Source organism: Gobius niger (assembly GCF_951799975.1).
Source record: "Gobius niger genome assembly, chromosome: 19".
In the NCBI taxonomy this organism is placed as follows: domain Eukaryota; kingdom Metazoa; phylum Chordata; class Actinopteri; order Gobiiformes; family Gobiidae; genus Gobius; species Gobius niger.
The window spans coordinates 12,645,877-12,662,449 of NC_136870.1; the positions used below are offsets into that span (position 1 = coordinate 12,645,877).

Below are 16,573 nucleotides of genomic sequence, written 5' to 3' on the forward strand. Positions count from 1 at the left end.
TGTTTGACCATAAGTGCAAACTGAACAATCTACATCATTTAATGCTTTAATAAAGAGAGAAGAGCGAAGGCCTACATTGAAAATCAATAGCCTAAATGGAGGCTAATATGACAGTAAGGTGTACATGTAATATTTATCCACTGTACAATAAATTAAAACCAAAAAGTAAATGAACTGAAGTCAGTGTACGCATGCAATGGACAGTGTCAACCTCTAGGTGGCACCTTGTGCCTTTTTCCCCCTACCGGATGTTGGCTGCTTAGTAAACGGAAGTCGAAAAAATGAAGATGGAGGTGGATGGTGTCGATCATGTAGGTGTTTTTTTTTCTGCTGTTTTGTTGTTTTAAGATGAAAGCTTTGCCATTATTATTATTTTTACAACAGGCGGTTGACTCTGTGTCTTCCGGACTTAGAGACAGTCTAGCAAAGAAGCGGATCAGTGCGTTTGCCTTAAAGCCCAAACAATGAATGGCTAGTGCGCTACCCGGTTTGCTGTCTCATTGTAGCCTGAGCAGCTAACGCTAAATCGCTAACTCTTGACAAGTTTGTAGTTTCTACATCAAAACGTGTGATTGATCCTCATGTACATACTTGATGCTAACAAACACGAGAATCAACCATGACCCGGGTATAACGAGAGAATCCGCACATATTATGGCCTCCAAGAGTCAGAAAACGATGACAGTAATGGCTTCTTGTGTGTCATGTTTAGAGCTTATTCATTCTTTTGATTGTCGTGTTTATAACTTCAGTCTGAATTGCTATACGTGGGATGTCAATTGATTTTGTCTTTAAAGAATGATTAATTTGAATTGTTCCCTGTCTTACCAACCTTCTCTTTTCTATTAGGACGCCCTCAGTTATAGGTTTGATTGGATTGTTTTCTTTTCCAGATGGAAATGGGTGACAGCAAAGGTGGATCAGGGCTTCGACAGTACTATTTATCAAAGATTGAAGAGTTGCAGGTAATGTGTTAATCACAAATTGTCATCTTTTAGAAATATGTGTTGTTAATATTTTGTGTTCTTGCTCAACAGTTGACAGTAAATGATAAGAGCCAAAATCTGCGACGTCTGCAAGCACAGCGAAATGAGCTCAATGCCAAAGGTGTGTTGTTGTTTGTACCTCACAATAATGACAAATGTCAGTTTAGTTTACAGATTGTTGTCTTTGATCTAGTGCGCCTCCTTCGTGAGGAACTGCAGCTTCTGCAGGAGCAGGGGTCATATGTTGGTGAAGTTGTGCGGGTCATGGATAAAAAGAAAGTGTTAGTGAAGGTGGGATGAGTTTTCCATTAACTTTCCAAATTGTATCAGTATCATCAAAGAAAAACTGACATGTATTTTATCCAATTTCCAGGTGCACCCTGAAGGAAAATTTGTTGTGGACGTGGATAAAAACATTGACATAAATGATGTGAGTGTGAACGTTCTGTCTGCTGTCACTAGACATAAATGAATTAGGGACTAATTTGACTGTGATTATTTTTGCCTCAGGTAACTCCAAACTGTCGTGTGGCTCTTCGTAATGACAGCTACACTTTACACAAGATTTTGCCAAACAAGGTGGATCCTCTCGTGTCCCTCATGATGGTGGAGAAGGTGCCGGACTCCACCTATGAAATGATTGGAGGACTAGATAAGCAAATCAAGGAGATCAAAGAAGTGATTGAACTTCCTGTCAAGCACCCGGAGCTGTTCGAGGCGTTGGGAATTGCACAACCTAAGGTATAAAAGACGTCTAGTCCACTACTGAGCTCCAATTCAATGGTGGCGTATAGCAAATATTAATGTACTAAGTTGAATTGTTTGTGTAGGGTGTGCTGTTGTATGGACCTCCAGGCACAGGGAAGACACTTCTGGCCAGAGCTGTTGCTCACCACACTGACTGCACCTTCATTAGAGTGTCCGGCTCAGAGTTGGTTCAGAAGTTTATTGGAGAGGGTAAGATATAATGCACAATTATCTTCAATTCTTCAGTGGATCTGCCTATACCGTATTAATACAAATCTTTTTTCTTTTTTTTTTTGTATTTAGGTGCTCGTATGGTGCGTGAACTGTTTGTCATGGCGAGAGAGCACGCTCCTTCCATCATCTTCATGGATGAGATCGACTCCATTGGATCGTCTCGTCTCGAAGGGGGCTCAGGGGGAGACAGTGAGGTTCAGAGAACAATGTTGGAGCTGCTCAATCAACTGGACGGATTTGAAGCTACTAAAAATATCAAGGTAAGCTCTACACAGATCAATGTTATTCATCTGCTTCTCATTGCATTAAGCTTGATCACACAAAATTCCACTATGTACTTTTTAAATCCTATATATATTTTTAGCAATTGCTGTTTAAACACATTGTTTTCTTGAAAGGTGATCATGGCGACCAACCGAATTGACATTTTGGATTCTGCTTTGCTGAGGCCTGGGAGAATTGACAGGAAAATTGAATTTCCTCCTCCCAATGAAGAGGTAAAATATTGGTCCACATTTGTTAGTGAGCGCCTTCTGGACTCGTGGGCTGGGAAAAACAACCAAAGTAAACTTAAATCATATTTTTCTTTGCACAAGGCTCGTCTTGACATCTTGAAGATTCACTCCAGAAAGATGAACCTCACTCGTGGCATCAATCTGCGGAAGATAGCCGAGTTGATGCCCGGTGCTTCTGGCGCTGAAGTGAAGGTAAAAATGGTTTGCCTGATCACTACAACTGAAAAAACCTCACATGCTTTGAACATGTTCTTAATGTGTGCTTTATTGTAGGGTGTGTGCACAGAGGCAGGGATGTATGCCCTGAGAGAAAGGAGAGTCCATGTAACCCAGGAAGATTTTGAGATGGCTGTCGCAAAGGCAAGTATAGGGAATAAAACAAAAACATTACGCCGCATTTATTTAAATATGTCTGTTCTAAAAATTGCTGTTGTGTTTAGGTGATGCAAAAAGACAGCGAGAAAAACATGTCGATCAAGAAGCTGTGGAAGTAAAAGGCCTTGTATACTCGGACAAGCTGCAAAACATTTATGTATATTTTTTTTCTCTTTGTTTATGGTTTGATTTGTAATTGTTCCATAAGTCATTCTAAAATAAAAGTGGTTTCCCCAAATAAGAAGAGATCCAAGTCATTTCATACCAGAACGTCACAACTTTAATCTGGTCACTGCTCACTTCATTAACCAGTTTGTACAATATGGCACTTCACTTTTCAACTGGTTAAGAGTACATTGATCTTGCGGTTTTGTTCTGTGCTGCATCTACTGCATGCATGAATCACTGGCATTTAACTGACCTTACATTTCAGCACTATTTTCATTCACGACAAAAGCTTTCTAGATGTTAACACAGATGAGTGTCCAGATGGAGTGTCCTCTACTAATATCAGGGCCCTTGATATTAAATGAATGTCTCCGCAGAACAATGACAATAAAGGATACCTTAAAATAAGACCTTGGTACGTATCATGAGGCTTAGCACTACGACGCTAGTTTATCAGGGGTCCCAGTATTAGTAGAGGACACAGAAAATGTCTGTCTTGGCACAACTTGGGGAGTGAAGAACGGGCTAGCTCCTGAGCCAGGACACAGGCACCCACTGTGGCTCTTTCTGCACCCGCTCCATCACCACCTGGAGCTCGATTAAGGCACTCACAGAGTCTTCCTTCAACAGAACATAGTCGACCCAATGACCGAAGCATTCGTCCATGTGCTCAGCGGACTGCTGCATGTCCATCAAGTCATCCTCCTTTAGTAAGAGAATCGTGCCATTAGGGAGGAGTGAGCCAAATCAAAGTTTTGTTCTGGTGCATTTTACTGTTACCGTGATCCCTGTAGAGAGGGAGGACGACGAGCCGAAGAGCTTTCTTTGACTGTCGAAGATGCGAGGTCTTACAAAGATGACGTACGGCTGGAATTCAGCTGTTCGTAGAGTCTTTAATGCCTAAAAGGACATTTCAACGTAACAAAAACAAGAACATGTTGATACTTGGTCGCTATCTTAATTTAAATATCCAAGGTGCAAACAAAGTAGGTGCTAATCCTTAGAACATGTTCCCTGATTTCAGTACTGACCTCTGGCTGCACATCCACCAGGCAGACTTTGTTGTGGGCCAAAACTCTGTGGATGGACTCTAAACTGGTGCCATACAGATTGTCCTTATACTCCCCATATTCTATAAATCTGCAAAACAGTGTAACACGGAGCAGATGTGTGACTGCAGTGTTTATGAAAAGCTCACAGATTCCATAATCCTATATTGTAAACCATCTGCTTTATTTGTTCGTATAAAGCTCCCGCTCACCTGCCGTTCTGGATGTCGGCCTCGAACGCTGCTTTACTGATGAAGTGGTACTCCACTCCCTCTCTCTCCTGACTGCGGCGGGCTCGAGTGGTGTCTACAGCACAGAAGTGAACAATACTTAGGTTTTTATGGCTTCAATTATGCAAATCACATTTCAGAAATCCTATTAACTGTTTACATTTACAGTGGGAAAGCTCCATCCAAGATTACAATGTTTGTAAAAATAGATTAATTTTAATCCAGTAGATTACACGGCCACATCTGTCTCGATATGACCCAGCTATAAGTGAGTATGATTCGGATTATAGGGGCAGGGAAAGGTAATGTAAACGAAACCACTAAGAGACTTACGTGGCACAGCCAGACCGTAGCGTCTGGGATTTTCTGCAATGACCTTCTGTTTGAGCTCAGAGATCCGAGCTCCGAGTGAACCTGTCATGAACAAAATGTAATTTTGGATTAGGCCACTAACACCATTGAAGTTGTTTACATTGTTTTTTGACAGCTCACCTATGAGCACTATGAGCCGGGGTTTCTCGTCTGGGCGGGGCAAGTACTGGGTGACCTCCTCATAAATCAGAAAGTCTGTTTGGTCAGCGTCTGGAGCATGGCCATCTCCTGGTAAGGCCTGGCGATCCTTCTTTAGGCGGAAACTCCTCCTCAGACTGGCTGTGCTCAAAGAAAGAGAGAAAAAGCTTGTACACAATGCACAAAATACTGCTCTTGTCTCTAAAACAATCTACACTCCGATCTCCAAATGGACTGTATCATCAAGTGCAAATGATTACCTGAATAAAAATCCCATGAGAAAGCATGGCCACAGAAAGCAGGGGCTGTCTTACTCTTGGGAGAAACTACAGCCCCTATTAGACTCACATCAGACCAATTATTCAACCATCTAAATCAGGACACATTTATAGAGCCATGCATGTGACACCTACACCTCACAAAGCACCAAACAGAAACCAAAGCAGAAGTTGACAGCAAAGCCTGCCACAGACATGGCTGCAAAGCTTTAACAGTGATTCACTACGAAGCTTCTAACTGTCTGATGAACCGACAGCAAAAAGACAACTCTCCTGGAAATCCACTACTTACATTTTAAGCAACTTATATTTATTTTCATCCTGTATTAACATGAGTAAAATGCACCCAGCAATAAGAAGCAGTCATTTAGATGTTTATAGACTATATACTACTTTGAAAAACACATATTAAATCACGTGACACTGAAATTCCTAGCCCTCTCAACATGATTCAAGATCTATTGAAGTCGTGAATGGCACACAGGGCAGCAATAGCAGGTAATGAAGCAGTGATGATTGTGAACTAAACAGTGGCCTCTCACCTAAGTCCTTCCCGTTCAGAACTGCCTCACTGTCACACTCTTCTGTGGGACACAAACAGGACATAAAGGGGTCAAAACAAAGGGGAGCAGTGCAGGTTCTATTTACATCAAAAGAACTGATGAATGAAACACCTTTAAACTATAGGATGTGCATGTGAGGTCCGGAGGGTGGAAAGGAAAGGAAATATTGGAGGACAAAAAGGCTTTGTGTACAATACTTGACGGCTTACCTCTATCAGCCTGATCGTCTGAGGCCGGGACAACAAATCATATGATACATATTACGTGATGCAATCGCTTTGTTTATATGCCTGTACTTAATCACTGCTACAACTCTCAGGATATTATACTACCACAGATATCATGAAGCTTTGGAGATGCCAGAATATAACTTGTATTAGTGTCATTAGAAAAGTTAAACACATCGGGTGAACTTTCAAAATAGCGTCAATGTTAATTAATTTCTGTTTTTAAATTTCTTTTGTTTTTGTTCATCTGAAATACAAAAAAGTTGTGGCTTAGAAATTGTATTTAGTATGAATGGCTTACATGTGGGGACTTTGGTCAAGTTAGGATGAGGGAATGAGCCCATTTTCATCCTGTATTTCAAACGTCTGAGAAAGGAAAAGAAAAAAAAACCTCTTTAAACTGTATTTTAATTATGAATACTAAATTAGAGACAACAGTACAGACCTTTCCTGAAACTGAGCTGATGGAATAAGAGCAGCGCGTAGATTACTGTCACCGACTTTCTTGGCCTGCCACCAGGTGGCGTCCTCCTGGCTCACCACCTGCAGGATGTCCCCTCTCTTAAAGGGGAGCCCCGCCTCTTGACATGGAGTGGCTTTGTCATCATATGGAGTATATTCAAACAAAGCACGAAGGTAAACCTACACAGAACAAAGTTGCTTTTGTTGTTGCTGTTTTTTGCCATTTCTCATACTATGAATTTAGATGAAATGATAAAAAGCTTTAAAGCGTTAAAGCAGTGATGCTGACCCGGCTCTCCCTCAGTCGATCCTCCTCTGCAACAGCTGGCACAATTTTCAGTGTGATAGATCCTTGTGATTGGGACTGGGGGATGGAAAGTTATTGTATATAGAAAAAAATACAGTTCATTCAATAAAAACAACATTTTTACTATTTACCAATATTTGGCTAATTTCATCCGGCCGTCTGTGTGTGATAACTTTCCCATTTACTTCCCGGAGTTCGTCTCCCACATGTACCAGACCTGAAACAATACAAAGTGATGCTCAATATGAAAAAATCATTTTAACATTTTAAGACTCTATCCAAAATACCAATACTGTAACACTGAGATCAACATGGAAAAAACCACAAGCAGCTCCTGATTGTAATCTCAAAATATACAATCTCATGGCACTAATCTCAAGGATTTGATCTCTAGTTGACAGTTCCAGGGGTTGCGCTGCGTAATCCACTGTCAGTAGTAGCAAGTCTGAACACAGCGCTGTATAACTTTCAGGTGTGTATGTCAAGCAAACATCAACAATACAAAAAGAGTCACATCAGCTCACCACTGCGGTCGGCTGCACCCCCTCTCATGATCCGCGCCACTATTACAGCCCCAGTGGCTTCATCTCTCCGAATGGTAGCACCCTAGTAATACATTAATTTGCTTTAACTTCTTTGAATGTTTGAAAAGTGATGCATAGGAGCTCGAGGGATCAGTATCTGTTATAGTAGATCTGTTTCTCACCAAGGGCTCCTTGTTTTTGACTAAGCGGACAATTTTCACTGATTCTTCCTCAAAATCTTCAATCAGGTCGTCGGGCAGGGTAGGCAGCACCGGGTCAAAGTTTTTCTGGGCCACAGTGTCATGAGCTGACAACACCGCCTGTGGACGAACACAGAGGAAATGGTTAGTGTAATCCAATTCATAAACTTGGATTAAGTACGACGACACAACAATGCAGAAGTTTAATTGTGGTGATTTGTGCTTTACCTTGAGGTGAGGAGCACTGAGAAGGAGGAGCAGCTCTCTCTCATCTTCATCCAGAGGTCCGTTCTGAAGATCGTCTGCGAGCTGCACATTAGAAAAAAGAGGCGAAAAACATATTACACTTATTTTCAGGACGTTGAGGGGATTACAAGATTTCCATTCGAAATAGAACTGTGTCGAAATTAAACTACAACAGTGCCACAAATCTGGCTTCTGTCGCCACCATGTTGCTACAGTATGTTATATCACATGCATAACCTTCGAGAATAAATAAAACAACTGCACTTACATCCTCTGCCAGACAGGAGGCGCTGTCCAGGACTGGCGATGGACTTAGTTTTTCATATTGCTTTAATTTTTCATGAATCTGTAAAAATAGTTAATATAGCAGTTAAAGCAGTACGAAGTAACTTGTTTACCGTAACAAATCCTTTTCGTAGTCCCTCTGGAGGTAATACAAGTGTTAATGGGATGATTGGGGGGGGTCTTTCATCTCCCCCGGTATCTCTGGCCAGAAAACTACAATTGTGACTTTCGCTGCCACCGGGTCTGAGCCACCAATTCACACTAATGGAATCACGAAGAAGAAGCTAACAGGCTAGCGCCACTTAAACAGTATTTACAGCCAAGTTTGAGTGAAAAAAGTATCTCCATTGTGTAAATGGATGTACAATATCCCTCTCTCCCGCAACATGCTTCGACACCTGCAGTGGCGCTTATGGCCTCTAGGGGCATGAGTTACCTAGTACTGCTTTAATTCAAAGTAAGTGAATGACTAACATTGGAACATCCAAAGTTCAGGTTTAGCCTGTGTTTTTCCTGATTTAGCGCTGGTTTAGCTGTACCTTCATGAGATAAGCCAGGCTCTTTTCGCTTAAAACGTCTTTGAGGAAGGACAGGTCTTCCCTGTGCCTGGCGTCGGGGTGGAGCTGTGAGGTGAGAACGGCCAGCGTCTCATGCAGCCCTGAAAAACCATCAAAATGCAACCAACGTGAAGCTACTAAACACAGCATCTGGACCTAAGCATCTGTAAAAGTCAGAGTAGCCGTGATGCAAGCTTGAAATATTGCCACATGTTTTATTCATAGGGATATAAAACGCAGCAGGGAAATGGAGAGAGCTTGGCCGTACCTGTGGTTCCCGACACAACCGGCATGGCTTCAATCATTCGGGAGAACAGGAAAAAAACAGAAAAACAGGGGGTGGGGGGTGGGGGGGGGACGACCGCAATAGGCAAATGTCGGTGTTCTTTACAAGGATGTAGTTAAACAGTCATGTAGGTCTGCAAAACAGAAGCACAAAAGTAAGGAAGATTAGGCAACAATAGATACTTACATGTCTATAAATATTAAACAATGCCGTCCTTCTTGAGTTCAAATATGTCTTGAGCTTATCCCAGTTAATCCTAATGTGAGGGGTGCACTCGACTGGACTATCACCATCAATCTCGAGGCAACCACTTACAGACAGACAACCAATCACAAACAATTTCACGCCCCATCAAATTCAAATGCCCTGCAGAATGAAGAGACCTCACCTGCAGTGCTAATACTAAGAAACCTCTCAGGATGGCACCTTTGTAGGACTGGAAGTTTCTTTAATAAGTGTTTTAGTTTTTTTTGTTCCAATATGCATGGTAAAATATAGATTATTAAAGAAAAAAGAGTGAAGAAAGAAATGTTTATAGACTCCTTATGTATCATTGCAGGACAGGGCCGAAGGCAAACCAAACAGTGTTGATGATACATTATTACATCTCTCACCTAAATTCAATTAAATAAATGAAGGTCATTCAGGAGAATTCAGAAAAAGTCTCTCAGTTGATTGACATAGTCTCCAAACCTTTCATATTACTACTGTTTCCTTTACAATTTCTGTAGTCACAAAAGCCCGAGATCCAATGCCACGTCAATATGCCACGTCAATATCGACGTGACCCCACCCCCCTCATAAGAGCAGTCCTTGTATTGGACATTGATGATACATTTTGTGCTCCATTAGAGAGTCTGCTGTCCAGACTGAGAGAGGTCGGAACAGAAGCACTTCTAATAATCTATTCAACACATAAGAGCATGGGCTGAAAGGCATTTGGTCATGTTCGCATTTCTACTTCAACACAGGCTGAAGCAGAATGTACTTACTGTATGTATATTCAGGAGAAGGGCCTAGAGGATTTTCAGTGAACAACTGCAAGAATTGGTTGGTCTATATTTTAAGTTAATAATGGCTTCCTCTGTTTGATGTTGCTGCCACATAAAATAATTGGTCAATATTTTCAGTGTATTTCATTCCATACTTCTTGAGTTTTCTTTGGCCCTTTTGTGCTTCATTAAAAAAAGGAGTCAAAACATATATAAAACAGTCCTGGTCCAGCCCACTCCTTCTAGTTAGCGCCTGTCCGTCCCGCTGCTCTTGGCCCATGTTCTGACCCTCTTTCTCTCTGTTCAACTCTCTCTAATTACACACTCTGAGAGGGGCTTAGCGCTGACATCTCGCACTGTCATTCGCCTCAATACTTATAAGGTTGTTCCAGCAGCAGTCGCAGCCATATGGCGGCATTATGCAGCCTCCTCCAGTTACGATGCCACTGGCTCTTGGCTGTGCATCACCAAGGATTTCGCTCAACACAATGGAGGAGATTAGAAAGTAGTGGCGGATTACAACTAGCCAGCAACAAGAGGAGGAGGTGTACTGAAAAGCATTTGAGTACGGACAATAAAATCATGGTTATAAACATACACCGCTTTTCAAATGATTATGCAAAATATTTTTCAATGAAACTCATGTATGGTATTGTGTTTCAGGGCTCTTTGAATCACTGACATCAATCTCAGACGCCTGTGATGATTAGTTGTCAGGTAAGCCCAGTTAAGGAAAAAACTACTGCAAAAGGACGTTCCACATTATGAAGCAGACCACCATTTTCAAGCAACAAGGGAAAGAAAAAGGATCTCTCTGCTGATGAAAAGTATGAAATAGTTGAATGCCTTGAACTAGGTATGAAAACCTTAGATTTTTCACAAAAGATGAAGCGTAATCATTGCACTGTTAAGAGATTTGTGGCTGATTCAGAGCACACTCGGGTTTTTGCAGATAAAGGCACAATGAGGACGGTTTCTGCCAGACAAACACATCAGATTAAGAGAACAGCTGCTACAAGCAGCAAACAGTTATTTGAAGCTGCTGATGCCTCTGGAGTCTCCCGAACATCATTAAATCAGCTCGAGGTCCGCAAACCTTTATTTTGTGACTTTCGACATATGTCCAGGGTTCGGACATATGCAGTCATTGCTCTTGAAAATGTTAAAACATGAGCACAGGTTGTCTATTTACATAGCATAGTTGATCAATGAATCAATAATTCTGCCATTTTAGATCAATGTTATTCAAATTGTCTAGATATTTTTTAATTCAGCCTGAGAAATGAAGTATATTGAGAGGATGAAAAGGCTTTAGGGTCCGGACTAAAGCCTCTGGAGGTCTGGATCGGGACCCAGTTGGGGACCCCTGCTCCAGAGGCTTGCAGTTGTGCATAAACTTTCTATTCGGCCACCCCTAAACTGTTAATTGAATGCTCACGAGCAGAAACGGCTGCCCAAAAACACATGAAGACTCATTGTCAAGCAGTCTTGTTCACTGATGAGTGCCGTGTAACACTGGATGGTCAGACGGATGGAGCAGTGGATGGTTGGTGAAGGACCACCATGTCCAAACAAGGCTGTGACGTCAGCAAGGAGGGGGCGGAGTCATGTTTTGGGCTGGAATCATGGGGCTGGTCAGCCCCTTTAGGCTCCCTGAAGGTGTGAAAATGACCTCTGAAAAATAGTCTGACTGATTGCACTGCATCATTGGCCGCTATGGGCATAAAAGGAGAGAAACTCATGATGTGGACCCCATCTGTTTTAGTTAATTCTAGTTAATTACAATTACTTTAAAATGTATTGAAACTATGAGTTGCATAATAATTTGGAACAGTAGATTTTAGGTTTTTATTATATTTATTTTTGAATAAAACAACTTATTTTCCTCCGACAGTTAAAGACTTGAAAATTATGCTGACTGTCAACTGAGTTGACAATTTAGAGAATCTGAAAATAATATCATTTGCATAATAATTTGGAACGCGCTGTACAACAGGGTGTCAGATTAGCATACCATACAAAGGCAAAAGGGAATTAAGAAAGTATTTCTGAACAGGCAATTATCTTGACTGACACGTACCACAGACTCCTACACAACCTGTACAATCCACATGAAGGTTGACAGTGGTTTGTGCCCTGCTTCTCCACAGCATACTGCAACATTAATGCTTATCTCCAGGTTTGTGACAGGGAATGGATGAACTGAACTGACATAAAGTGCCCTTAATGAACAGGACAAGACAAAACAAAATTAGATATTGATTATACTTCTAATGATTTACAGTTTTATTGGCATGGGCTGAAACTTTATGGCACCGGCTCATCTGTCTAAGTCTCTAAACATGAATTTAGCTTAATAATACTTTAGAAATGAATGTAACTAAACAACAGTATCTTTGTGCAAGCTTTCAGTCATGCAGGACTTTTCCATTGTAGAAAAAATTCTTTAGACATCATCTGTACTAGGGTGTTTAAGAGACTTTGTCAGCAACGCTAAAACAACGCTAAAACATCTCAGTACAGAATAGATAAACAATATATTGCTGTCCCACATACAGCAGGGGTAGAAGGAGTCACGGAGTCTTGAAGAAGCCGTTTGGTGGCAAAAAGTCAATGGATTTGTAGTTTCACTGGAAGCCTCAGAATCTCCAATGTTTTAATGAGAACATTTGTTTTGCCAGAGCATTTCATGTCGCCACACTTACTGCCTACAAACCCCCGCCCCCCACCTCCCTACTCCGGGACGCTGATGAGATTCATATCCTCTAACAGACAGTGGGCAAAGATTGGAGCAGAGTGGAGCCAGTGTGCCACTTTATTGTAGTGACATTGTGTTTGGAGGCTTAACCCCATGCCCCCGTCCCGCACAAACACCACCTGTTTATATCAGGCCTGTCTGATGCTGGGACGTCCTGAGAGGCAGGCTGAGAGAGGCGAAGTCCGCTACACACGGCCCCTGCCATCTGCTCGCCGCACCATGTTAGTGTTTGACAGGAATTTAGAAAAATAGAAAATCCGGGCAATGGGATAACTTCATGAGTGCGCAGATGATTTACAGCTTCACTTTTCGATTAAACAATGAGGCGTTGGGTTGATATACGGAAAGAGCAGCTAAATGATGATTGACACCAAAGATCTGGCAGTGCACCACAGCTGTGTGCCTCAAGACTTAAGTCAGAGCCCACAAGCATATGGGTTTATATAGTCATTAGCTCATCAAGTTGATCAAGTCTGCAGGGTTTGGTACTTCAGTTATAATTACACTCAGTGGGAGGTGTTTTCATTGACTGTCCTTCAGGAGTTTATGCACAGCAGCACCAGCATTTGGTATAAAAGAGCAAGACAAAGAACGACTCATTAGAAACAATAACAGGAATGCATTAGTCATATCTAGCACATCACCAGATGCTGAAAACCGCTTTACAATTATTATTCATTCACTCATTCCATACCAGGTGGTGATCATCTACTTTCGTAGCCACAGCTGCCCTGGGTGCCACCACCCCCAACCACTCACTCACACTCCACTCACTCAGGCTTCCTCTCAGTCTCTGATATGACATCATCAGGCACAAGGAGGAATGGCCTCTGTTTCCCCAAACACTTTCATTGAAAACTCAAATATGCACAAAAGAAAGAAAAGGTAATGCCCAAGTCAAAGGACCAATGAAATTAGCCATTCACAATGCACTGCAAAACTTTGGAAAAATGTCTAATTGCATTTTTTTGGTAAGTATTGCTGTTGTGATTGCATTTCCAATCTTCATTCACATCAATTTCAAGATTAAATTCGCAACACATATTTTTAACAAATGCCAAGAGCATAAACATTTGAGAATGGACTGAATACTATAATTAATACCAATAAACAGTGATTATTTTGTTATTTCAAATTAGTCAAATTTCCAGAATAATTGCAGCATTTGTTATTCGATCTTTACGCCAATTCAAAGGGCAATTCTGGCTCAACTGTGATTAAACGTGCAGCCCATAAAATGACAGTGGTTTAGTGTTTACTGGTGTTCACTGTGATCAAAATAACATTTGTTTCATTTGGTGACCTCTTGTGGCTTGAGTGAATTCTCCTGGACCTGTCTCGCAATAGTACAGAATTCCCTCTACCAAAACATCCAAACATTCAGTCACACATAAAGAGTAACTTTGTTGGCTCAGTCATATTTGAAACGGTTTTCAGCTGATGTTGGGGAAAGACTGTGCCAAACAAGGACATGAGGGAGATCCCAATATGTAATACTTCTTCTGCCACAGTAATCTACCTTGAGATTTATTTCAGATTTTGGAGAGAGACTCAGACGAGGTCAGGAGGCAGACGGCTCTTAAGAAGATTATGGCAAAAAAAACATGAGTGGCACCACCTTCAACGCCCACTGCCTAAGCAGAAAAAAAGAAAGAAAAATTGTCAACGAGGCATTGAGCTTTCCTGCAAATTAGATGCTCAATTCTGATCCAGTGTAGGACAGAAGTCTCACATCATTTTGAGGCATTGCCAACAAACTAATGCTGAGGTACAACTACACTGGATTTTATGGAAGAAGGAAAGTCCTAATCCAGAGGTTTTCCAGCTGTGCTACGAGTCTTCCATGTTTTAATATATTTTGATTAAACCTTTCTCTTTTAAGACCTACTATGGGTCAGATCCTGGTTTATAACTAACATCATAACCAAGTGTGACTGCAGGGCTTGATCCTAATAAAACCTAACCATCAGTTCATCCAGAAACTAAATGAGGAGCTTAAGTCATAAAATCAAAGTGTGCAGTGGCAAGTGGACAGCTGCATGTACTTGTATTTGTATTTGTATTTGTATTTGATACGGGGCTCCAGATTTTGCAAAACAAATTCCACATACCGGAATCTGACAATAGATGTTGCAGTGCACACAAACCTGGTGAACTGAACATCAGAATCGACAGGTCGGCTAATTATGTCTTTCATAATTACCTGTGTTTCATAAATAAATAAATACTTAAATACGTACATGAAATAATAGACATAATCCTGGAGTGTTAGTTGGAACCGGAACAACAAAGGAGTAGTTACAGTCATTGCCTGGGACCCCACGCAAGGCAATTACCGGCAGCAATGCAGAGAACAACACAGTTATGACAGTTGTAATAGCACAAATTCGTGGGAACATTACAGCAGTACACAGTTTGTTGTTATAAGTGCAGACATAAATGCTACAAATCCCATAATAATAATAATAATAATAATAATAAATCTAAAAAGCACACATTTTCATTTATTCTAGTCTAAGACCCAAAGCCATCTCTTGCTTGAACTGAAGCAACAACCAATCTAAAGTAACCTTGAAGTACACATTAGTGGCCAGAATATTAGGTATACAACACAGCCTCATCCTTTTTCAACTTGATTTACTTGGCTTATGGTGCTCAAAATTTTACTCAGAATAACCTTGACCACTCTATCTTTCAAACGGAATATGGCACACACATTTAAAACAGAATCATTACTGAACAAGCCCTTTATATGTTAAAAGTAGCCTGTTATTAAAGGATTTCTAATATATATCTGTACACCTGTATAGCCCCATTGCCAAACCTCAGCTTTTTCCAAAGGTGGCACGCATTTACTGTCAACTAATGCCTTGATTGTATAAACTAGAAGCCACGTTATGGAACATGCATTTATTCTATTTTAATTATCATGCGTTAAATGGATAGTGCAAGAGAATGTTGCTCACAAATATCTGTTGTCCAATATCCTGACAAAAAAACAGTTAAAAAAAAAAAACCGCTCTATACCTTGCAGGAGCTCACAGGTCCGTGGGTCTGTGCGTAATGCGTCTACCCCAAAACGTGAGCGGTATCGGCCCGACACCGGCACCGGGAATGGCCGCTCCTGGGTCCCCCTCTCAGCGCTCTCTTTGTCCGTGAGTCTCAGTCTGCCTGTGGCTGGTCGGTCCGTGCAGCTGACCGGTGAATCACGTTTTGATTTGGTTTGTCCGCTCCGTTTAGTCTGGGCTCGCGCTGACCACGCCCCCCTTCCCCCGGCTGTCACTCACCCCCCCCTTCCCAGTGCTGTGTTCAAGTACTCACGGGAAAAAAAAAACTCTCCACAGGTGTTTACAATGGACAACAAAGGGCAAATACATCAACGACATTACTGAGACTGTCTGCAAACATTCTGCAGTCTATGAGGCACGTGATATTTACGTGGACAGCCAGAATTATATTAGCCAAATATTATGTGACTGGTAGTCTTTTTTAAATAGGCATGAAACAATAATAAGAAAGAAAGAAAGAAAATAATAATAATGATAATAAACACAGACTAAGAAAAAAAAAAAATCACACCTTTTAGCTTGAAACTTATTGTACAAGTATATTTTACATTTTTTCTTTGAACCAGTGAATACAACACAGTCCTCAAGGCTTTCAGCAGCACCCTCCCCAGTGACCCCTCCCCCTTTTCAGCCCATCAATTACCATTCATTCAATGCCATTGCCTTTTCTATTTGTCTGCAGCATGTTGGGACTGCTGCTCATGGAGGCTGCTTCGAGGGACCAGTATAAAATCTCATCACAAAGCAAAAGCATTTCCCTCCCCGTGCTCTGAGCTGCGTCTCCTGTTTCACATCGTTCTTTCACTCATTCTTGGCCTAGTTGTTGCAATCCACTGGAGACGGGACCTTGATGTGCGAAGACATTTTTGTCTAAAGAGAAATCGCTGCCCTACTATCAAGCATACGATGACAAGGCTCCTGATCAATGTTTATTGAACAAGTTGTAGAATTCTGTTACATTGATATTGTTACTATGTATAAATTGCAAATGAAGTAAATAAAGAAA

The 16,573-nt window shown here is 41.3% G+C and overlaps 2 protein-coding genes across 3 annotated transcripts; one reads left to right on the forward strand and one right to left on the reverse strand.

Moving 5' to 3' along the window:
- Positions 1–248: 248 nt before the first annotated feature.
- On the forward strand, positions 249–3,103 carry psmc5 (proteasome 26S subunit, ATPase 5). Its single transcript, XM_079577438.1, has 12 exons — positions 249–311; positions 894–965; positions 1,038–1,107; positions 1,180–1,277; positions 1,360–1,416; positions 1,497–1,727; positions 1,817–1,943; positions 2,037–2,227; positions 2,366–2,464; positions 2,564–2,674; positions 2,756–2,842; positions 2,923–3,103. Exons 1-12 carry the CDS (start codon positions 282–284, stop codon positions 2,974–2,976), a joined length of 1,227 nt encoding a protein of 408 aa, XP_079433564.1. The 5' UTR covers positions 249–281; the 3' UTR covers positions 2,977–3,103.
- Positions 3,104–3,417: 314 nt separating this feature from the next.
- On the reverse strand, positions 3,418–15,767 carry LOC306979050 (MAGUK p55 subfamily member 3-like). 2 transcript variants are annotated; one of them, XM_079577822.1, is made up of 20 exons: positions 15,527–15,767; positions 8,732–8,882; positions 8,446–8,564; positions 7,890–7,967; positions 7,604–7,684; positions 7,358–7,495; positions 7,176–7,257; positions 6,783–6,868; positions 6,634–6,708; positions 6,328–6,524; positions 6,184–6,248; positions 5,865–5,882; positions 5,635–5,676; positions 5,075–5,149; positions 4,797–4,955; positions 4,638–4,718; positions 4,287–4,380; positions 4,057–4,165; positions 3,806–3,925; positions 3,418–3,730 (listed from the first exon to the last, which is right to left on the reverse strand). In XM_079577822.1, the coding sequence occupies exons 2-20, from the start codon at positions 8,766–8,768 to the stop codon at positions 3,551–3,553; spliced, it is 1,836 nt and encodes a 611-aa protein (XP_079433948.1). In that variant the 5' UTR covers positions 8,769–8,882; positions 15,527–15,767; the 3' UTR covers positions 3,418–3,550. The 2 variants fall into 2 exon arrangements, with proteins under 2 accessions (XP_079433948.1, XP_079433949.1); XM_079577823.1 differs by lacking the exon at positions 5,075–5,149.
- Between the last annotated feature and the right edge of the window lie 806 nt (positions 15,768–16,573).